The 24,565-nt window shown below is 41.9% G+C and overlaps 1 protein-coding gene across 7 annotated transcripts in view; it reads right to left on the bottom strand.

The window, feature by feature from the left end:
- nrxn1a (neurexin 1a) overlaps window positions 1-7,483 on the bottom strand; it is a 61,961-nt gene extending 54,478 nt beyond the window's left edge. For 6 of the 7 annotated variants that reach the window (XM_044337571.1, XM_044337573.1, XM_044337576.1 and 3 more), the window contains exons 1-2: window positions 7,093-7,482; window positions 4,379-5,868 (exon numbers count right to left, since the gene is read on the bottom strand). In XM_044337571.1, the coding sequence (XP_044193506.1) occupies window positions 4,379-5,111 (733 nt within the window). In that variant the 5' untranslated portion in view covers window positions 5,112-5,868; window positions 7,093-7,482. Of the gene's footprint in view, window positions 1-4,378; window positions 5,869-7,092 lie in introns of all 7 variants that reach the window. The other variant, XM_044337575.1, reaches the window with a different exon arrangement.
- Window positions 7,484-24,565: the final 17,082 nt, after the last annotated feature.

Genomic DNA, 24,565 nt, shown 5'->3' with positions numbered 1-24,565 from the left:
TCAGATACAGCCTTTGGATTTTCCTATCTAGAGTGCACCTGAAAAGAGATTCCTGACATACTCTAAGTTGGTTTGAGTTACTCACTAGTAGTGATATTGATGCATGGATATTAGCTCAGCCTGTGTATCCTGTGGTCAGCGATATCCAAGTGAACCAGCATCTTGTAAGACCAAAATGAACCACAGTACATGGGGCCAGTTTAAAAATAAAAAATAAAACATTTTCAACCAGAACACAGCACTCCAAAAACTTTTAAACCATCCACAAAAGAATACATCATCTACTTGATTCCCCTCTCAGACCTCTCTGTATCTCTCTGAACTATTTTCAGACGAGTTTTATGATTCACAGAGGTCTGAAAGAAACCAAGCATCGGAAGTACTCTTAACATGTTGTTGCACTCCATGCTTTTTGCAGTGTTTTAGTTTAAAAGCTTTAAAAGTTTCTATTTCCTGGCCCCATTTGCTGCTGTTTAATATAGCTCTGTCCCTTAAGTACGTTTTGTGAGCTAATGTCAATAAATGAAGGTAATATAATTACCAGTGAGTAACCAAGAAAACCATTAAGCCAACATCAATTTCTGCCACCATCATACTCTAAACCCTGCAGAAATTTCTACCCAAACTCTAGTATGGGAATCTAAGAAGAGGAAACTATTGATCAGAAACAACAATCACATACTAAGATTCAATAATGGAGCAAGAGAGCATTATGTTGTTCTGGTAATGTGATATGATTTCACATCATAGAAAATGTACCACAATCAAATATATAATAACAATAATACATTTAACTTGTACCGCACTTTTCATTTATAGTGAAACTCAAAGTGCTACAGTATTAATAACACAGAACATACAACATAAAGAAAATAGTAATAAGGTTTTTAGGCCTTTTTTAAAGAGTCTAGGGTCTGTGCTGCCCTCAGATGGATAGGAAGGCTGTTCCACAAGCGTGGTGCAGCAGAGCAGAAACCTCGACCCCCCCCCCCCCCAGTGCGGAGCTAAGTACTGAAGGCCCGGAGGAGCAAGCTGCTGGCAGATCTGATGTACCACTTCAACCAAATATTGCTCAAAACATGTACATCCATCCAAGCAGACCTCCTAACTGGGACTATTTTATGAGACTACTATTACTAACATTAGCCACTACTGCTAAGAGAAAAAAAAAAATGAATGTAGCACTTGTGCTCCATGGTAACACTTGGCATCACTCACAATTGAAATGTGAGTCCATCTCTAGGAAAATAAAACAGCCCCATGAAAGGTATAAGTAGCCTCTTGTTGAGCAACAAAAGTACCAGTCCAAAGTAGGTATTGTATCAGGTGAGAGCCTTTATGTAAAATGTCTGTAGAGCTACACTGCTGTTAGGAATCTCACTGGTGATGTGACTAATGGTGGTGGTGGTGGTGGTGGTGGTGGTGGTGGAGCTTACACACTGTGTGAATGTGTTTCTCTGTGGGTTTGTATGTTTATGTTACATGTGTTACTGCAGGTATGTATGCATGTGTCAGCGCTGAGTGTGTCTCCTACTGTGCCCTAACCAGCAGTAATAACAGCAGACTGGATTAGGCTCAGATCACATGTAATTCTCAGCGCAGCAGTGAGCTTCCACAAAGCGCTGATCATAGCTTCACCTGTCACTTCCTGAATGTATAGACAACCCCCATGCTGCAGTGAGAACTACGACTGCAAGTAACAATTATTTTCATTATAGATTGAGCTGTCATTTATTATGATACCTCAATTAAGCCTTTAGTCTATAAACCGACAGTAAGGAGTGAAAATGTAGAGCTGCAAGTAACAATTATTTTCCTTATCAATTAATCTGACAATTTCTCAATTAATCGATTATTTGTTTGGTCATAAAACATCAAAAAACAGTGAAAAACGTCTATCACAGTGTCCTAGAGCACAAAGTGGTGTCATTAAATATCTTGTTTTGTCCAATAAACAGTCCAAAACCCCAAACATATTCAATTTATTATAAAGTAAGACCAAGAAAAACAGCACATTCTCACATTTAAGAACCTGGAACCATTGAATCCTTGCCGTTTTTGCTTTAAAAATTATCTAAACGATTCATTACTCATTAAAATAGTTACAGATTTATCTTCTGTCAATCGACTGATCAGGTAATTGACTAATTGTTGCAGATCTAGAAAAATGCCTATCACTCTTTCTCAGAGCACAAGGTGATGTCTTCAAATTGCTGTTTTTTCAGACCAAGAGTCCAAAGGTATTTAGTTTGCAATTATATAAAACAGAGAAGCTGGAAAAAGGAGAATGTTTTTGCTTTAGAAATAGCTATGATTAAGTACCTTTGTCATTGATGATTTTTCTGTCAATCGAATAACCATATCAGCACTAGTGAGTAGAGCTGCAACAATTAGTCGATTTTTTATCAATCAAAAGAAAATGAATCATCAACTACTTTGATAATTGATTCATCATTTTAGTCATTTTTCAAACAAAAATGCCAAAATTCTCTGGTTTCAGCTTCTCAAATTTGAAGATTTGCTGCTTTTATGTATCATATGTGACAGTAAATATCTAACTCATAATCTAAACAATTAATCAATTAATCAAGAAAATAATTTGCAGATTAATCTTAATGAAAATATTGCATATTGCATTTTGCATATTGCAACAGCCACCTGCCCCACCTGCTTGGAAAATTAAGACCAGTGGTCAAAACAGCCATTATTGCCTTGAGGATGCCCGTCATACATATGAACATACGTGCCCATCATTCACTACCACAAACATGTAAAATATAGAAGATTTGTGTGACAGCCATGATGTCGAAGTCACTAGAAGACGAGAGAGCTGTGCAGCAGGAGTGCGGGAGGGGGAGGCTAAGGATTGGAAGGCAGGAAGAGCGAGGACGAAGAAACACTCCTGGCATGAGGTCTCCCAATTAGTTCTGTCTCCATGGTAACCTAGGCCATCCCACTGTCCGCTAAATGCTATATGGTGGATGGCTAAAGGGATGTGTGATGCTGACAGCGGTGCCGGGTCGGGTGTGAGGTCAGGCCAGTGACAAACGGTGGCCGCGCAGCAAGGCCACTCTGCTGTTTTTGGCTGATGCATTTGTATCATTAAAAAAATCAATCGCTGAGGCAACGCTGAAAGCCATCTTTGGCGTCGAAAGGGGGGAAAAAAAAGACATACAGTACTTAAAAGTGCTATTGATTAAGAATGCAGATTTGCTCTGTGAATGAACTGAAGCAAATCTGACGACACACACAACTAAGCAGGGGGAAATGAAAGCATTTGCAGTATTGGCCCATAACAAGGTAGCTGAGTTCATTAAGCAGCTGTTTCGTTTTTGTAATGGACATCATTACTGTGCTCTGTATATTGGCGCTTGTATTGACCAAAGGCTTATTTGACAGTATTAAGGGAGGGTGTTCTGTAGAGTTGATATATTAAATAATTTGTGAAACAGCATTTTTCTTTTGCCTCTTCCAATAACGCAAAGACAAGTTTTATTTTTATACAGGGCTGTATATTGTCACAGTTCTTCATATTTATAAAGCACTACTGACAGGAAACTATTTCCTCTTTTATAATGCACAAGACACAAGAATACATACTTTACACACTCACACATACACAAACAGAGCATGTTCAATATAATGGCAGGCAATAGATTGTACACGCTTCATTTCAACTCCCTATGTATAGTACCTGTGAAGGCCATCTCTAATCAATGCAAATCCATTAACACAGGCAGCCAGGTGTCAAACATGTAACAACCACTGATTTTCAGCCTCTTAGCCTAGTTCCAATTAAAGTCTCTCAACATGAGCCAACAACCAAATCCATAATGGATCTATATGGTTATTGTGTTTTGCCAAACACACCAACTGAGCCCATCAAGGCTTTAACACAGTCAGCCAGGTAAGGTTTTTCTGTGTTTCTGGAATTTGTCTCAAATCTCCAGACTCTCCAGCTTCACGGTCCAAATGCAGCTCAGAACAGCTGTTCAAGCTCAAGCTCAAGCTCTCAGCTCCATCTCCAATAAACTGGCTGCACTTCTTGGGAGGGGGCTTAGCTCTGACTTGTGGAGGTACATACTAAATAGTGAGTCATTGGCAGCCATAAGAAATCAATATCAAACATAATCAGTATGCATGTCTTGCACTGTTTGTGAAGGCTGCTGGTCCATACACACCTACTGAACACAGCAGTGAAGGTGTGAATGAAAAATACATGTCTACACTCAGGGACCTGGTGTTTGAAATCTGAGGTATAAATTTGGAGATATGTATCCAGAAAAGTAACCGAATGTGTGTGTGTGTGTGTTTATTAAAGTGTGTGCATGTAAGGGATGAGATGTATATGATGGGTCAGCATGGTTCTGGGCCTTACCTTCGCTGCAGTCGTTGCCTTGGTAACCCGTGTCAGAGCAGTCGCAGACGGCCTGGTCGTTGACCACGCTGCACACCCCTCCATTTTGGCACTGGTGGTCCGGCCCACATCCAGCTGTTACTGTGACGCCCTCTGAGCTGTCCAGTGTCACCAGTGAGCCGTTGATGCTCACCGCCGTGATCCAGCCACGGAAGGCGGGGTGTTCCCGCACCGAAGGGGAGGTGAGGCGCAGGGGTGAGGAGTGGAGCTCTGGCGTCACCCCGCCCATAAAGGTGTGGCTGAATACTGTCATGTCTCTTCTCTTGCTCTTCACCTCCGCCCATCCCTCCAGTCGCCCGTCCACCTCCAACGAGGTGTTCCTCCAGTCCCGCTTGACACGCACTGCGTGCCAGTGCCCATCGCTCACCGCCACGCCTGACTGCAGCTCGGCCGGCTCAGCACAGAAGATAGAGAAGCGCAGGCGGAGGTGGCCATGGAGGAGGAGCAGCTCCAGGAAGTCGCAGAAGCCCTCGTCATCCAGGTAGAGCAGCAGGCCCTCCTGGCTGTGAGTCCGCAGGCTGAAGCTCAGCACACTCTCGCAGCAGGCGTTCCACACTGGAAACCGCCCCCACTGACTGGACACGCCTCCAAACTCCAGGACCTCCCCTTGGGCCTGGCCCCCCACGCTGCACAGGCACAGCCCCAGAAAGAGCAGGGGGGCCGCCGCCCAAACACACACCGCCATCACACTCATACACACACTCGCGCTCACACTCACACACACAGGAGATAGAGGCTAGAGCAGGGGTGTTCCTGCTAGCCTACAGCTCATTGTGACAACTGTAGGGCACTTCGAAGAACACTTTCTAGGTGTCTCAGGTGCACCCTGCTTTCTTGATTGTGCTCTTTACAAGGGGAGGCCTCTATAAGATACAGCTCCAGTAGGGGAGGGGTCAAACAGAAGCTCCCTCCGTCCTTTTTAGCACACTTGATGCATCTTCTTTTGCCTCGGCCTGGTGTTTGTGTCTTCTCTGAGATGTTCTAATGTCTTTCCCATTCAGTCTTTCATTCTTCACTTCTGACATATGAGATTCCAGGTGTGTGTGTTTGTGTGTACATCTGTGTGAGTGTTAGATACGTGACGAATAGGATGTGAACTCCATCTTTGTGGCCTAGATAGGGCCTTCTCCCCCATGCAGGCAACTCCCCACGGAGTGTTAGTGTGTGTGTGTGTGTATGTGTGCGTGTGTGTGTGTGTGTGTGTGTGTGTGTGTGTGTGTATGTGTGTGGCTCACACACTGGTAATGGAGAGAAATGACACCGTCATAGCAGAATTTTCTCCCCCTCCTCCTTGTCTTAGTAGGGCAAGACTTAAAGTGTGTGTGGGCAAATATGTGTGTGTGTGTGTGTGTATGTGTGTGTGTGTGTGTGTGTGTGTGTGTGTGTATATGTGTGCGCGCGAGTGAGGTATGTGTGTCTCTCACTGCCGCGTCATCACTCTCTCCAGCGACCTACAGAGAGAACAGAGACGGCACAATCAACCAGGGTCACACACACACACAACACACACACACACGTAAACATGCACGCACAAACTCTCAACACACACACACACACACACACACACACACACACACACACACACACACACACAGAGCATACACAAGCCCAGCCTGGTATTACTCTCAAATTACTCTCTCTCGTACATTTTGTGCACACACACACACACATAAACACATCACATTGTCACATTACACATTTTAAAAGGCCTAAATTAAGCCTCTATTCACATACTGAACATACATAATAAAAACTAGATTTATTTTACTTCACACAACCCACACAACAACGACTCAAGCTTATAGGCACGCGCATACACATACACATAGACATACACAAAAAGCAGCTCCTCAACAGAGCTCCCATCATGCCGCAGGAGATTTTTATAAGGTGGCATACCTGCGACTACCTTAAACGCCATTAAGCATATTTTTAAATCACCTCTGAAACTTAACAGTATGCTGAAAGAAACGCCGTCACCAATGGCTTTTGTCTTTTTTTTTGTGTCATTTTCTTTTTAAGGAGAATCAATAACGGTAAACGGTGGCCACCTCGCGCCACCGTCAAGGATGCTGTGAGCTACATCACAAAGAGCGGGAGCAGCACCGCGCGCTGCGGCGGATGACTCAAACCGCCTCGCTTTATCGAATTAACGGCTTCCGAGCTCATTTCTAACAAGTGAACACACTGACACACACACACACACTCACACTCACACACACACACACACACACACACACAACACATTGGGTTCAATTAAACACACACATCGGGCTACACTTTCCTCTCCGCGTCTCGGGTCCTTTGAAAGGCGAAAAGCGGCGGACATCACAGTTATTGATAGACGGGGTGAATGAATGCGGTTGAAATATCGATTGTCGATTTGCAGCCATAGCCTACCTCCTCTCCATTTTTCTCTCTCTGCGCGCCCGTTACACCGGGGTTCAGTTATCACCTGCGCCCTAGCACTTAACAGCTTAGCTAACCGGTAACACGGTAATTACTTTTTTTTTTTCCACACTCGTTTTTTATTGACATCACTACCTGTACCGGTGATGTGACAGCCTCGCCCCGGTAAATAAAAAAACCCAACAAAAAACAAGCCCACAGCGGCTTTTTCCTCAATGCAGACACATATAGCTTACAGCATAAGGCTAGAAAACCGACCGACCTACCTCTCGCGCATCCTGTGGTTCCGTGGCAACAGTGCCGCGCGCGCCTCATCGATTTCCCTTCTCATTTGAGGAGAATCTCATAGCCGCGAGAGAGAGGAGAGAGCAGCCGCGCACCTGGTGGTAGGTCTACCGGGCAGTTATAAAATTATCACGGGCTCGCCTCCGGGCTACAAGGTGCTATTGGTCTTCCCCTCTCTCGCGCTCTCTCTCTCTCTCTCTTTAGCTCTCCGTCCCTCTCTCGCGCTCGCTGTCTCTGTCTGACTCAATGTCTCTCTCTCTCTCTTCTCTCTCTCCGTTTCTCTTGAAGAGGAAAAGGTGCAGTCTGATGCTCTCCGCGAGACTCGGCAGAGGGAAAGTCACGTGGTTGCCAAAGAGAGAGAGAGAGAGAGCAAGTGTGTGTGCGTGCGTGTGTGTGTGTGTGTGTGTATGTGTGAGTTAGAGAGGAGAGGAGGATGGGCGGGGCCGCGCGCTGCTGCAGCACCTTGGACAGCGCGCACTCAACCGCCAGCACGAAACAGAAACGCAATTACCGGAGGCAGAAAATACGGGCGAGAACCGCGGTAGATCCGAATGATTAAATCCGTGAGTGACAGACGATGGCCTTTACCTCTCTCGCGCCACAGGAGCGAGTGTAGGGAGACAGCGATTCAGTGAACTGTGGGGGGGAAGGACGGAATGAAAAGGAAACAGCGACAGGCCGCCTCAATTTACATATCTCTCTCACTCTATTCCCCCCCCAAACACACACACACACACACACACACACACACACATATGCTGCACGGTTACGCTCACTTATACAAAACACATACTTAATACCTGTGAGCGAGATTCGAGAGTCACACTTATGGACAAATGTATACGGACACCCCTGTCCTCATACTTTCAAGTACTATTTTTCATGGTTCGAGCAAGGCCTCTTAGTTCCAATTAAGAGAAAATCTTAATGTCGCATGATTTTTAGACAGTAGTGTGTTTCCAACTTTGTGGCAACAGATTAAAGGACAGGTTCACTATAGGCAGGTACCCAAATGAACATTGACACATGTTTACAATGCTGTAATCATCCCTGTTGTTCACCCTGACAATTAAGAGATCTCTTTATGATGCACTCTCAGTCTAAGTGATGAGGGACACAATCCACAGTTGTTTTGTGCAAAGATGTATTTAAAAGCTTACCTGAAGCTAATATGAAGCTTCAGCCATTCAAATAAGTCATATCATGTCAATATCTTTCAAAGTTACTGTCGTTCTAGTGCTGAGTTCCCTCTTTTTGTTATGATATCCAGTTTATTTAACTAACTCAGACAGCTGAAGCCTTATATTATCTTTAGATAAACTTTAAAATACATTTTTGCTCAAAATGAGCAAAAATCTGGCTCAAAATGAGCAAAAATATAGATTGGATTTTGTCCCCCATCACTTAAATTGTAAGTGCATTATAAGGGTATGAACTGGAGGAATGATTACAGCGAGCAAAAACTGTTTCAGTATTCATTTGGGCACCTGACTATTGTTTTAAGACAGATTTGATAAACTGAGAACCTATCCTTTAAGGTACGCCCCCCTGTTTCTACATGACAATCCCTGCCATGCACATAGCCAGGTCCATGAAGAAACAGTTTTTCAATTTGATGTGGACAAACAGATCTCATCCATATTCAACACCTCTGTGAGATGAACTGTAACTCAGACTGGGGGCCAGGTCTTATCACCCAACATCAGCACTGAACCTCACTAATGTACTTGTGGCTGAATGGGAGCAAATCCCTGCAGCCAGTTAGCCATTAAATGTATAAGACCTGATTGAGGTTTGTGATTTGTGTGTGTGTGTGTGTGTGTGTAACGAATCCCCTTCATTTGATCCCTGTTAGGTACATCTTTCTTCAGGCAGTCGGACAATCAGATACGGGTGTTATGTTCAAGTGTCCACATACTTTTGGTCATGTAGTGTATTTACATTCATGCTATATTGCTACGTGTACAAATTTCGTAAATATGCTGTACACACAAACCTGTGCAAGATCAGCAGCAAACACACACATGCAGATACACACACAAACACACACACACACACACACAGGGCTGTTTTCCAGCCTGTCCCAGTGAGGCACTCCAGCTGTGTTGAGCCCAGCTCAGAGGTGCTCTCCCTGGGCTCCGTGGGCCAGCTGCTGCTGCTTCGCTTTCTCTCTCTTTCTTTCTCTCTTTCTCTATCCATCTATATCTGTCTGTCTATGACTAGCCAGCACAGCTGCTTTACTCTGTTTACTCTGCTTTACTGCTCACCTTCATCGAGTGCTGTAGCTGAATGACGTAGAATAGTAGAGCTGAAAAATTCGCAACAGAAGGCTAAGGCCTCCTTTAAAAAGAACAACCGTGACCTGATCGTAGATGTTGATTCGAGATGCACTCTGCGAGAACGATAAATAGAATGGCATTTTATCTTAGTGATGTGCAGCTGTCAACTGCACAAACATACATTATTCCTGTCTTTGTACAGGAGTTGTCATCTTTATCTGTGTGTGTTTGCAGGGGATTGTACAATCTGTATCAGCTGTTGGGTGCTATAAGATATCTGCTTAGGTACATATTTACTCCAGCAAGGCAGGCAACTAGTAGAGAGGGAATTTTAATGGCTGAGCTACAGTATATCTGTATGACCACACAGCTGGAACATGAAACAGATATTCAACAGATATTAAAGCAAACTGGGATGACCACTGAGAGCAGTACTGGGATGAAGAGGGGAGGTCTGTGCATGCAGTTCTGCACACGGTTTTGTGTGCGTTCTTATGTGTGAGGGGGGTGTTAGAAACAGAAGAAGGGAGACAGAGACAGGGAGGAGGAGGTGGAGTTACTATGGAAACTATCTCAGCATCAGCACCTGGTTTCCCATTGGACTGACCACCACCACCACCACTCCTCGTAGCTCTCCAAACTGTACTCCTCTCTTGCCTCCTCCCCATTCTCTCTCTCTTCCCCCATCCCCAGGCCAAGCTGACCTTTTGGACCAAATGGCATTATCAAATAATAACGTTCTTCCATCTCTTCCCAGTGCAATGAAAAACACCAGGGAAATTTTTGGTAGAAACACATCTTTTCAGTGTAGAGGACGAACGTGCACAAACAGAAGGTAAAATTCACATGTACACGTTATTATTATCTGCTTTGACAGAATGAATGTCACATTTAACACAGTAAGATATTCTAAACTAAAAAATTTTGCAAAAATATGGATCTTATCAGGTATTTTTTTTCCGTTATTGATCAATAAATGTGTTCTTTTCTTCAAATGTGAAGAATCTGCCAGTGCAGAAAGATTATCCCAAAGAATTTTCAAGCGATAATTGTAAGTATCTTGAGAGAAGAAAGTGCAAAATCACAGCATTACAATCAAGAGGAAAATACACTTGACAAAAACATTTTATGACTCAATAATGAGACAAAAAATACTTGATCATGTATGAACATGATTTTAAGATATTCTAAAATACAGCATATTCACATTTGGTGGAAAAAATAGCCACTCTGGGAAAGTGATTATTAAATTACAGCAAAACTCCTTAATGGATATCCTTTGTGGCCTTTGTTGGAGTAACCGAGGCCATAATTATCTGCAATAATTCTAAAAGACTGAGCAGTGAACTTCAGGTAACTGTTGTTTTTCAAATGGTTTTTGGAATGAAACTTCTTTGTAGCCGATTAAGATATAAACGAGCAAAATGGTCAGGCATAATGGAGGCCTGATCCAGCATGCTGCAGAGCAGGTTATCTGTTTCTACAAGAGCCATCAAGGCGTGATGTGATGCATCATCAGTCTGTAAGAGGCACAGGAAAATGCATTATACCATGAGCATTTTAAATTGCTGCGACTCTATCAGCCAGCATTAACCGTGACAGATATGGGCCGCCTCTGATTGCATTAGTCTTTATTGAATGATGAAGCGGAGGAACTCCATTCTGTACATTCCTCCAACCATGTTTGCTCTTCCTCTGCCTCTCCTCACTTCCTCTCTCCCTTCCTCTCTCTGACAGGCTGACAGCAGGCAGTGACCCCTGACTCTTTGCCTACTCAGCAGAGAGAAGGTCACTGTGTATGTGTGTCTGGGTGTGTATAGATATTTTCTTTATATATGTGTGCGTGTGTGCAGGAGCGCTTGTGCAGGGGGTAATATGTGTCTGAACTGCCAGCAGAGAGAATATACAGCCAAAAATAAAAACTCATCTGTCAGCATCCAGTGTGTGTGTGTTTGAGTTTGTGTTTGTGTGCCCATATTTTTGTGCTTGCATTTATGTCAGTTTGTGCTACAGTGTTTGGAGCTGAGCTTGAGACGATGAGGTTTACCTAGTTTGTGCTGTGAATGGTGACAAACGGGGCAGAGGGGGGTGAGGAGGGGAGGAGCTGAAGTGCCACATGCAGAGAAATGTCAGGTTTTTAAAGGTGATATGATATAAACAGTAGAATTATGTATGTAGAAGACTTTGTATTTCAATTTAAACACAGTATTTACAAGTGCAGTGAGAGCATATGATTAGAAGGGTGTCATATGAGTCAGAAAGACACCCCTGCTGTCATTCCTACAAGGAGGGTGGTCTTTGTGTAGGTACAAATGTGTGTATCTCTGTGCATGCGCATAAGTGAGTTAGTGTGTGTACGTGAGTGTGTTTGACAGGCAACCACCCTTTTCTAAATGAGATTAAATGGGAGGTTTGTCTCTAATCGTGTTGTAATGAGTTTCTGTGTAGCTCATACATTTACTAATTCTACTTGCCAATAGTGCAAACAGCCACGTGCGCATGTGTGTATACGTGTGTGTGTATGTGTGTGTCTCTGTGTGTGAGGTGGGAGAGGTCACCTCCCTGCAATCTTACTCTCATTTATAACAATAGCGCTGACCTGTCCTCATCAAAGGATTGCAATTTCTAAACACAAACAACATTATGTGCGCAAACATGCACACACGGACACCTACACACGTGCGCAGGCACGCACACACACTCAGGCACGCGAGCGAATGCGCAGTCCATCTGCGTATGGATCTGTGTGTCATTAGAACTCTCAACAGGCATTAGCATTGATCATCTGACCAGCAGATGGAGAGTGACCGACAAGGACCAAACAAAGCCCGACTGATTGGGTGTGTGTGTGTGTGTGTGTGTGTGTGCACAGAGGTGGGTGAAGAGACTGAATGAGAGGAGGGGAGGAGTGTGTGTGTCAGGGTGGGCTTGCTTACATGTGTGGCCAAATGGGGAAAAAAAACTCAAGATCTATAGGTCATTACAATCCTCACAGTACTGATTTACCTTTGTGCGTGTATGTGTGTGTACATGTGCAAATCTTCGTGTGAGTCTGTGCACATCAGAATGACCATAAATCTTGACCTGTGTGCTGCTGCAGGTTGTCATGGCAATGCAGCCACTCACAGCCTGCGGCACTCCATGCCCTACAGTAAGGGGTCAGGGGTCAGCAGTTTTGTGCAGTAGAACAGACTTTCAGAGCGGATAATGAACAGGGAAGCCAGTAACAAGGAACACATTGTTGCCTATTAGATATGTATATATATATACACACACACACATACATATATATATATATATATATATAGATAGATAGATAGATAGATAGATAGATAGATAGATAGATAGATAGACAGATAGATAAGTAGATGGATAGAAAAGAAAAGAAATACAAGTAGTATTCTAAATAAAAATAAGTAGAATAAAAAAAGAATTTTAAATAGATAGCTATTGCTATTAATGCGCAAATGAAATGTAAAATGTCCATTGCCACTCAGTGGATGAGTCTCCCTTCTAGGCACAGAGGGGAGTCATTGTAGATGCTATTACGGTGGGTAGGAATGACCTCCTGTAATGGTCCTTGTTGCAGCAGAGCTGAAGGAGCCTCTGACTGAGGACCCTCTGTGGTGGTGTGGTGTGTAGGGGGTGTGTAGTGTTGTCCATTATGTTGAGCAACTTGTGTAACAACCTTCTCTCCACAACCAACTCTAAGGACTCTAGAGCAGTCCACAGCACAGAGCCCGCCTTCTTTATCAACCTTATAACCATACCTTTAACCTTTGAACTTTTACTTTGTGCCCTCCAAAATGTCATAATAACTGCACAGCACGCAAGAAGTACACTCCATCGCCCTACTGCCTGAAGCAACATGTACCTCACAGAGCAAAGATAGAATTAAATAGAGTGGATACACCTGCATACCTGATCAAACATACTGCACAGTTCACACGCACACAAATCATGAGTGAACATCTCAAACACCATATGGCCAAAGGTATGCAAACACCCAAACATGTCAGATAGACATTTTGACATGCCACAGCAGGTGTAAATGACAAATTCAGTTTCAGGGTTCTGGTATTGAGTATGCTGGCACACTGTCACACTGTCATGGCTTACTGGGACACTTTGTTTCGTTAATGTCATTAGTAACACCTGTGCTTTTCCTGCTATGACAACACAAAATGTCTGCTGTGAAAAAAAATGCCTGCTGTTGAAAATATCATTCCCAAACCATGGGCATTATTATGCAGCTGTATCAGCCTCCACAGGAGCATTAGCGAGGATGGGCACTGGCTCGCAGAGTTCCGGTTCATCTCAAAGGTGTTGGATGGGGTTGAGGTCAGGGCTCTGTGCAGACTAGAATAACTCGGAAAACCATTTATTTATGGTCCTCGCTTTATGCATGGGGGCACCGTCATGTTGAAACAGGAAAAGGCCTCCCCCGAAACTGTCACCACAAAGTTGGAAGCACACTATCGTCTAAAATATCACTCTATGCTGTAGCAGAATTGTAGAACAATTGAGGGAAAAAAAACGCAGACCAAAAATACACACAATATTGATTATTTATATGATTATACACAGGAAGTGCCCCATTTGTGTGCGGGTGCAGGTATGTGCACTATGCGCACAGGCCATAGTGGAGCGGGGCAGCATGAATTTGGAAGTGTGAGCGGGGAGAGGAGGGTTACTATGACAACAAGGGGGGGGGGTGTTCCAGGTGACAGTGAGATCGTTGAGATGCTAATTGTCCATTTTCAATCCTCCATAAAGTTTAACAGCCACTCTGCCTCCACATGTTATTCTAACTCAGTCACAGAGTATACCTCTGGGATGTACAGCTATTCCTCTGTCTCTTCCCTCCCTCCCTCTTTTTCCTTTATAATGACACCCCATCCTCCCTTCACACCCCTTCATTTCCTCCTCCTTCCTCCTGCCATCACTGGCAGGGAGGGGGAGACTGTGTAAATATCATAGACGATGTGGAGCATATGTGTTCATCTCTCAAGAGGCCAACCAACACCTGATCATCAGACTCTCTTTCCATCCATCCCTCTCACACTCTTGTTTCATTCGCCTCGTCCTTGCTCTCCTCCCCTCTCCTTCTTTATGCCCATCTCCCCTCTCCTCATTTCCTCCTGTCCAAATTCATCTCCCTCCAAGTTCCCTCTCCATTTTTTCCCCCCTCCTCCCACTCATTCCCTGCTGTTTATCTCTACCGCCGCTCCCTCCCAATGCAGTGCGTTTAACCACTTTGTTCCCCTTTAAGATAAAGATAATTAAATCAGCAGCTAAATGAGAGAGAGCGTGCTGCTGGCGTCACCATGGTAGCGCTTTGATGTTCTATTTCAGCGCGATAGTATCAACATCAACTCATCAGTCCCAAACTACTGTTGCACAACCTCACACACAATTACACACATATGCACGATTCATGCATTCACACCCCACATTCCTCCCACTCCCTCACACCTTCTCACCCTTCTCTTACAGTACACACAAAGACAGATTTGACATGCTAAGCTCTACTGTCTTAGGTCTTATTTCCTGTCATCCAACCACAGCATTCTTTACTGTTGATCTCACCCACTTCTCTTCCCTCTTTCCTTCTCTCTCCAGACTCTCCATCCCTCTCTCTTTTCTAATCTTATGCTGCTCTCTCTCTCTCTCTCTCTCTCTCTTTCTCTCTCCCGCCTCCTTCCTCCTGATCAGCAGGTTGCTAGGCAACTGTGCTCCATTGATCTAGAGGAGCACGATGACAAGCTCCCATAACTGTCATGAAAACACACACGCACACACATACACACACATCACATAAACACACACATAGTTACTGGAGATGTCTAGTAGCACCTTTAGAATGAAGGCGTCCTCGCTTATCTGATAAGGACAAGGAACGGGAGGAGAGAAGGAGGAGGGACAGAGTGATACAAATGACAGAAAAGGAGGAGGAGGAGGAGGAGGAGAGAACGGCTCTTTATGTTGCATACCTACTCATACCCTCCCTCCCCTGTATCCATTCTCGTTCCCTATTTCTTCCTTTGGCTCTCACATGTAACCCTTGCCATCCCTGGAAAACAATTACTTTCTCTAGTGGCCTGGCTGAATTTCTGATCTGACCCATCACACAGTCATTGCCACCTCATCATCGCAAGCTACAAACTGGTTCCTCTCCATTTGTGCCTCAGCCTCAGTACTTATTACACGCGCTGTCACAATAAAATTAAACAAAAGAGGAGATAGTGGTGAAAGAAATGGAGGTAGAGTTTGTAAATGGTGATAAGTGGTGGTCGGCTGTGGTGTAAAATGTACACATTTTCATTTACAGATAATGCAAATGTCAATATGTGCTTAAATACTTGATGCATTCGCTCATAAAGCATGTCACAAAGGACGTTTCAGTGAGGAAAACTGCCTTGGACTAATCAACACTCAGTTGTATTTTCTGGTTTCAAGGTATTAAGACAGAAGTTAAGTAAACTGGAAAGAATTCTAATCAAATGCAGGAATAAGATTAGTTTACATAGATTTTTAAATCAATATGTTAAATGAAATAGTCCTAAATTGTTCAAAGGAATAGTTCCACAGTTTTGGATATACGCAACAGTTAGATGAGAACATCAGCACTGTCACATTTGTCTGTTTAATATGAAGCTACAACCAGGAGCAGTTAGCTTACAATGAAGATGAAACAGCTCTGTCCAAAGTTTAAAAAAAATCTACCATCTAATACCTCTAATACTCACTAATTAACACATTATCCTCTCGTCTAACTCTCAGCATGAAAGTGGATAAACGTATTTCCCAAAAATATCAAAAATGTGATTGTTTTTCTTAGAAAGCAGTCTACAGTGTTAATATTCTCAGGGCATTCAAAAGTAGGTGATGCAAAATGATGTTACAATCAGCTGAGTTGAAAACACAACATCAACATTTCAAATCACTGGAATGACAGTCAGCTAGATCAGTGAAAGGGGAAATGTATCAATTTTTCATCATTATAGTAGCTGATTACTAATTTAAAAAGAACATAAATCATTTGAAGATAGTCTTCATTTAAAAAGAAAACACAATCCCAAAGAATCGAATTACATGAAAAATACAACAAGACAATTAGTCTACTATACTCCCGGGTGAGGATTTGTATTAAATGTATGGCCATGAATAAGGAACTTACCATGAACTCTATGAGCTATGATTTCCTTTCATTACTTCCAGTGCTTTATCAATGTCATGTTATTGTGTTCATTGTGTGCTTTGTGCTATATATTGTAGTCAATAGTACAAAGACTAGATGCACTATTATCTGGTCTATTATTTCAGCTTTTTCCATGCTCTCTACTCTATGCAGTTGAGACAAAGTATAAAATGAAATGTACTGATGACATTATTAAAGCTGCAACTAACAATTGTTTTCAATGTTGATTAATCTGTCTATTATTTTCTTTATTAATCAATTCGTTTAAACCATAAAATGTCCATAAAATGTCAGAAAATGGTGAAAAATCTCAATCACTGTTTCTCAAAGCCCAAGGGCATAACCTTGAATATCTTCTTTTGTCCAAACCAACAGTACACCAAATATTCACACTTGAGAAGCTAGAATCACAGAATTTTCTTAAAAAATGACTCCAAATGATTAAATTGATTACCAAAATAGTTGGAGATTAATTCAATAGTTGGCAACTAATCGATAAATTGACTAATTGTTGCAGTTCTAGAAATAATACTGACTTGCTCATCTTTCCCAGACCACTTTGTCATAAGGATTTGGGGCACACATGCTTTTTCTATCCCACAGCTGGGAACTACAAATGATTGAAGTAAAGGCTTGCATCTGTAAAATCAAAGCAACTGCATATGAAGGTCATGCAACTGACCATCATTCGGGTGCAATACTTTTATACTGTATATCCCGAACATATGGAGCCCTTGAGTACTGTATACTGCAAATCAATCCTGCAGATTAAACACAAAAATGCAATTTTTTTTCACTGAGGCTCTTCACAAGACTGAGGTATAGAAGGAAGAACAGGTCACCTTATCAGTAAAGCAGACTAAAAGTAGGATCTCAGGATGAAAATGAGAGGAAGGGAAGAAAAGAAGTTAGCATGAGATGTGGATCTATAGGGCAAAAAAAGAATATAACAGATGATTTAGCTTAATCATATTAACTTACTTACTGTGAATGAAAGAATAGACACACAAGGAGAGGCAAAACATGGACCTTCTTCTGGAGGTGGGAAAGAACTTTCAAGGAATACATTGCAGAAATTCTGGTAACTTCTTTAGTGGATAAAGTGGACACATCAACAAAGAGAGAGCATAGCAATGAATGCTCTTTGAATGAATTAGAGAGAAGACAGAAAAAATATTTTAATCTAATATTGGGGGAGAAACAGGAGTTTATAATTTGATGTAGGGAGACAAAAGGACAAAATCGCCATTCAAGATGCCTCTATGGGCCATCTGCAAAATTTGCTCTAATGAATTACTTGATTCAGAGGAGACGGTATAAATTATCTTGATGACATTATGATCTGTGAGTAAATTAGATTAATGACTGATTTGATTTCGAGCTCTAAAGTAGTCCCTCTGTTAAAAGGTCAGCATAAGAACTGGAGACAACAATATTTATAGCAAAAAAAAAAAAAAAAAAATTGTTCTTTTCTGCGGCTACCACCAGCTAGTCTGTCAACTGTCCAGAGCAAAATGTTCTGTCTCCAGCCAGAATGACAGATTCCTTTTCATCATATCAAGTCACTCCTCCTCACCTGCCAAGCTCAACATATTCATTGACAGCACAATTTTTCTTCGTCAGCTTCACACTGTTCTCCGCTTTTAAATTCAACACATTGTTAAGATCAGAAAAGGAATAAAATGGAAAATGAAAGAAAGTCTTCGTGAATCCCCAGTGTCTTACAACTCTTCATCTTAGTTCTCCTCCCCCACTCCAGTTTCCTCTCTGACTTCAGTACAGACTCCAGCAGCTTTATGCTGGCTCTTCTCCAGCAATTATCTGGTTGGTTCCACTCTGACGCAACTCAGACTCCACTCATCGTCTTCTTCGTCATCAGCTCCTGCTTCCTCAGTAAAAGCGAGACTCCCTCTCTAACATCAACTCCTACTCATCTCCAGAATGGGCATCAGCTCAAGCTATGCTCAAAAATGTCTCTGGCACTGGCTCAATCTCAGCTCCATCTCCTCGGTGACTCTTCGGCCAGATTGGCACCAACACTGACTCTGCTCTGATATGGCTATGACTCCACTTTGGCCCTGAGTCCATTTTAACTCCATGCCAACTCTGCTCCAGCTTTGGCATTCACTCATCTCTGCTCTTAAACCTCAAGACCCAAGCCTGCCCTCTTTCCAAGCCAAAAGCTGTGACAGCACAGTGGTAAGACTTTATTTTTCTTCCCAAAGTTCTGCCTGAATAGTTAACAGTGATGCAGCCGGCTCCATGCTCAATTTTTAGCCACTCTGGCAGCATGGCTCTAGGGAGGGCAATTTCAGTCCGCCACTTCTTTGGTTCAGACTAAAATATCCCATAAAAAATTTGTAATGACATTCATGGTCCCCAGGGGATGAATTCTGATGACTTTGGGAATCCCCTGACTTTTCCTCTTGCGCCACCATGAGGTTGACACTTTTGTTTTTAGTGAAATGTCTCTACAACTATTGAATGACATGCCATGAAATTTGGTACAGATGTTCATGTTCCCCTTTAGGATGAATTGTAATAACTTTGGTGATCCGTTAAAGGACATAGCAAGTGATTTTCTATATTTTTCTTATTGTCAACAAATCTCATGTGCAGAGACAAACCAACAATGAATTCATCTCTAGTGTTGTGTGTGCATCCAAAGCCAGATATATTGTATTCCTCTGTGCAGTGTTCATCAGCTGTTGTCCAAAAACTGATGAGAAACATGTGAATGAGCCAAACTGTTGCACTGGGTAAGTGCACTGGGCACAGTAGTTTGTTTAGAAATGGCTCCAAATACTAATAATAGCGATCACATTTTCAGTCTCCGGAGAGTAGTTTCTTGTATGGCAGATGCCACTGAGCATGCACAGGAACACGGTTCTGTTTACAAAGCTCTGCTAGCTAGTTGTGCTTCTTGACTTTGTACTACATTTTAAACATAACTTCAGAGTAACTCATACTTTTAATGGGACAAAAAGACAAAAGACAAAAAAAAAGTTAATTGCACAGTTGTGCCAACCCAGATCTGTATCGTAACTTCTGCCACTTGTCTGCAGTTAATTTATTTATCTTTTCATGAAGTAGCCTTACATTTTTAAGCCCATGGGTCACTGCAAATTGTGTTGTGGATTCTGCTACATTGTGCCATCTGTTCCCCACATAGATCATTTTAAACAGGACAATCCTGCTGCCAGACAAGGACCATGCACAACAACCAAAAGGAGTCCTTTCTGATCAGTCTCCTATAACACTTCATGGTTCTCACTCAAACATGCTGATAAAGTTATAGACTTTGGTTAAGCTTAGGGAAGCTTTAAGTATTAGTTTCCATTGCCGTGACTGGACTTAAGCCTTATTTATCCCTTCAGCAATGTCAGTTCCAAGTGAGGAATATCCATCTTTGTAGTTACTCACCACATAGAAGTGGTGGAAGAATGAAAACAGGAAGAATGAAAACAAAAGTTGGATGATTGGACACTTAACAAAAATTTCCAAAGGTCTCAGTGATCACAGTTTAGACCCAATGAGGAAAAGTGGCCTGTGGTTCATTTTTGTAAAACAGATTAAGATCAGCAGTAATCTAATTTAGGTGTATAAAAGCCTAATTTTTAAGAAAATGAATATTACTGATTAAGCTGATATTACTGGAGATATTACTCTCTTCTTAGTGGTGCAGAAAACTAAACATAAAGGACTCCATATCGCATCTGCTTCTTTCATTTTATTGTCAGCATCTCAGTCAAAAGACCCTTCTCAAGGTTCAGAGTTAAAATCAAATTCTGAATGTATTAACAGAAGCGTATCATTATGGGGATGTTTGAATGTTTTGCTTTGGTTGCTGATAACATTTATCATCTGCAAAACTTTCTATTTTATCATCATTTCTATTATTACATCCACAATGTTTGAAGACAGAGGAACAATATCAGTCATGCCAGTGTGAATGTGGTACTCATTGTGTTATTCTAATTAGTCAATGCCTGTGCTGGTCCAACATTTTTTACAAATTAACTAGATTTTTGCAGTCTCGGGGTAGAAATGGAGTCAAAATAGATAACACTGACTTGCTAATAATGACTCCCTTATCTTACAGTCCTTCACATCACCATTATTAGTTGTTAAACCCAGAATAGATTCACATTCTCATGCAAGTAAAACAGCACTGATAGATGTGGCTGCATTCACCGAGCCTGTATTTGAGCCTGTAAGAGAAATCTCAGGAGTCATCTGAGCAGTTCAGGATCAAACAGTCTGAGACCTCGTTGCCCAAAATGGCCCACTCAACTCAGCTCTCTACATATAGCGGTCTTTTATGGCTCAGCTGGAAAATTCCTCACTATGGCTGCTGAGATGGAGGTCAGAGGATCAAGAGCTTTTTTGTGTCCGACCACTGATGCTAGAGTGAGTCAATATGTAGGAGATCTACGAAGATGCCATTTCATTCAAAACCCCACCCAAACTGCACGCCACCTTTCCAGTAACCAGACGCCACCTTCTCTCTCGTCTGTTCTCTGTAATGCTATAGCTACCTACTTCCTATGGCGTACTGCTTCATGCTTGTGCATGCATGATTAGTCCACTACCTCAGTGATGGTGATGATGTTGATGATGATGATAATGATACAGAGACTTTGACAATTATTAATATTGAGGGGCTGATATAATGTGTTTATGATTATGCAAAGTCAATGTTTATTCAGCGTACCTTTAACTATCATCTAACCTAACCATATATATTGAAGGTTAAGAAAGAGGCCTAGGGTCACATGGTTTCTGAGCGTCTTAGAAGAGAAAACAACACTCCTCAGGAACGTTAGTTTCTGTTGACTTAAAGCTATAATGTATAGAATTGTGTGAAGGACCTTATGGAAAACATATGTGCCTTTGACTCTATGCCAAATGGATGTATGGCAAGAACTTTCAGTATTCCAGATGTTGTGGGTGGACCATATAAGGGATTACAACCTGTTTTCCTCTGTCTATCATTCCTTGCTGTATTCTGTATGCTGTGACAATAAGTGAACCAGGCCTGATATAATAAATAATTGAAGACAGTTACTTGGTGGATCTCAAATTATGCTTCGGATGAGCAGAAATCACCTTCATTAACAACACTCCCTCATAAAGGCATAAGGGCTGTACATTATATTTGTAGCGATGATTTGCCAATGTCTTGGGGGGTTATGGTGGATATTTACTTGTCTATGTAAACTGTATGTTTCTGTGGCATATTGTATATTTTTACGTTTAACTGTGTGTTTTTATGCTTTCCCATTTTGGACAAATAATAAAATTGAACTTGAACTACTGTTTGTTATTGATATTCCTTTTGACAGTTATTTATATTTTGATATATAGTCCAATACTTGACAAATATTCCATCAGCTTCTTCATTTTAGTCTAGTTATCCAGGTTGAGTAAGGTAAAAACAGTTTCTCCAGCTGCTCCCAGGTCTTTGAACAGCTTCTTCCTTTGAAGTGAGTAATTCTTGCACTGGATGAGGATGTGTCTTACTGTCTCTCCACACTCACATTTGCCATCCGGATGTTTCCCAATCAGAGCCAACCCACTCCTAAGCCCACGATGCCCAAGCCTAAACCTGGTTATGACAACTGAATCTTTCCTTTTGCGGGCAAAATTACGTTCTGCTTTTTCCACTGTTTTCTGTATTGTAAAGTAAGATCTCCCCTTCTTTTCTTTTACCCATATATTCTGCCATAATTCTTTCACTGACTTGTTTATGACTGAAGTGTATTCTGAGAGTCCATATTGTTGGGCAATTTCTACTCTATCCTCATGAGCAGCATTCTTTGCAAAGTAATCTGCTTCCTCATTTCCCTCCACACCCATGTGTACTGGTATCCAAACAAAATCCCACCTCACACCCTGCCTTGTGAATTCTGTATACCGTTTGATAAATCTCTGTCAAGATATCAGGTCTGAACTTAGATTTGCTTTCTCTTATTGTAGTTAAAGCTGCTATGACTGAGTTTTCTGGTTTTTTGTCCTCTACCCAACAAAGTGCCCAGAATATTCCCAGCATCTCTGCTGTGAATACTGAAATATGATCTGAAATTCTATGTCCGTTTTTAATTCTTAACTCAGGAATAGTTACTCCAAATGCCACTCTCATACTCTCTGGATCCTTTGATCCATCATTAATCTGTAAATATGAACTCCATTCTTGTTGCAGATGAGATTTAACTTCCTTGACTATGTCTCCTGATAACTTTTGTTATTATTCAGTATGCATAGATCAAGTTTAGGTTCTCGTATTAGCCATGATGGTACAACTGACCAACAGACTAGATTTTAGCTTATTTCCAAAGTTTCAAAGTAATCTACTTACATTTTAAGAGAGGTGGTTGAATTTCTATCCAATCAGCACTAACCAGCTGGGTAGTGCACAATGTCAAATTGGGTCTTGGGTCGCTCTGCGCTGTGGACTGGGTCGCGTACAATGTCCACTGGGTGGCAGAGCAGGATGACTGGATAGGTGGTGTCTGGTAACTGGATAGGCAATGTAAAGTTTGGGTGGGGAATTGAATGACGTGGCTCTCCGTAAAACGTTGCAGTAAAACAACTAAATATTGGAGATTAGTCAGCAGAACCTGCAGGTGGATGGTGGAAAAATAAAAAGTAGTTTTCTAAGTGAACGAATCTCTTTAAAGCTGAACCAGAAGTGGAAGAGCAGGTTAAGTACACAAAGACCATATAGCCTTAAAAGCACCAGCTGAAAGAAATCACCAGTGGCACATTTTCTCATTATGAGCAATAACAAGGAATAAATTTAGTAGGCTGGCTGGTATTGAACAGAACCTCTAATATAGCCTTCAACCTGCCAGGCATAGACAGATTACCACATGGGCAAAGTGGCCACGTGCCCAGGGCCCTGGAGCCAATATGGGCCCTTAGCCTTAAGATTTATTGTTATCTATTATTATCTATGTGTAAAGTATTTTTGTTTTTTTTTTAAATATTAGAGTAAATGTGATTTTGAAAATGTAGGATGATTATGACATTGTTTGACTGTTTTGTAAATTAGCCAAATAAATCAGAAACGTGCGCTTAGAGGGTCGCAAAAGCGTAAAGTCAATAAAGAAAAAGAAGCTAAAGATGCCACTTTTCTACAACAAATACCTTCTATTTCAACATTATTCACCAAAAAACAGGTCGAAGGTGATGGTGTTACTGTTAGCAGCTGTGCCGGTGATGACCTGGATGTACTATTTCCGTGTGCAGGTAGGGGTCTGTGGCGAGTTTGTGTCCAGGGCCCATGGTCATGATAATCTGTCCATGCTGCCAGGTAGCCTTGAGTGGAACAAACAAACTAAGAAGATGTTCTAGATGTTGAAAGCTCCATTCAGCGATGCACAATGTAAGTGCATAAAAGAGAATACGGTCTAAAATACAAAAGACTGAGAGATACAGACATATTCTCTTGGATTTTTGTTCTCAACAAGAGAACCCACCTAGAGTGGGGAAAGACATCAGAAAGAAAGATTTAAATAGACAGTGGGGAGCATCAAAAATTGTCAAATGTTGTTGAGTAAAATGCGGACTTACCTAAATGAAAGGGGGCAAGTGCAAATGAGAAAAACAAAGAAGAAGATGGTTGAATCTTGGTCGCCTCCCTAATGAATAAACAAGACTCTGCACAGGAGGAGAGCAAGGTTTGGGAACAGCTCTGGAGTTGGAGAAGGAACACAAAGAGGAGGAGGAGCACAGGGAAAATAGACTGAGAGGATGTACCCGTCAGAGAGGAAGAAGCCCTGGGAGAATATAAATTAATGTAACATGTATGGGGAATGGTAAAAAAAAAGAGAGTGCTGTACAAGTTGGCTGTTGGAGGAAGACATAAAGGGAAAGCCACCTATATACAGCACTGATTAATTTTTTTTTTAAAATGATGACTTATTTGATTTGGTATGATTATCATGTTGATACAGTGACTCTTTTGATTAC

Source organism: Thunnus albacares, chromosome 20, assembly GCF_914725855.1.
Source record: "Thunnus albacares chromosome 20, fThuAlb1.1, whole genome shotgun sequence".
In the NCBI taxonomy this organism is placed as follows: domain Eukaryota; kingdom Metazoa; phylum Chordata; class Actinopteri; order Scombriformes; family Scombridae; genus Thunnus; species Thunnus albacares.
The sequence above is the reverse complement of the archived record's forward strand: the minus strand, read 5'-3'. Positions and strand labels throughout refer to the sequence as shown.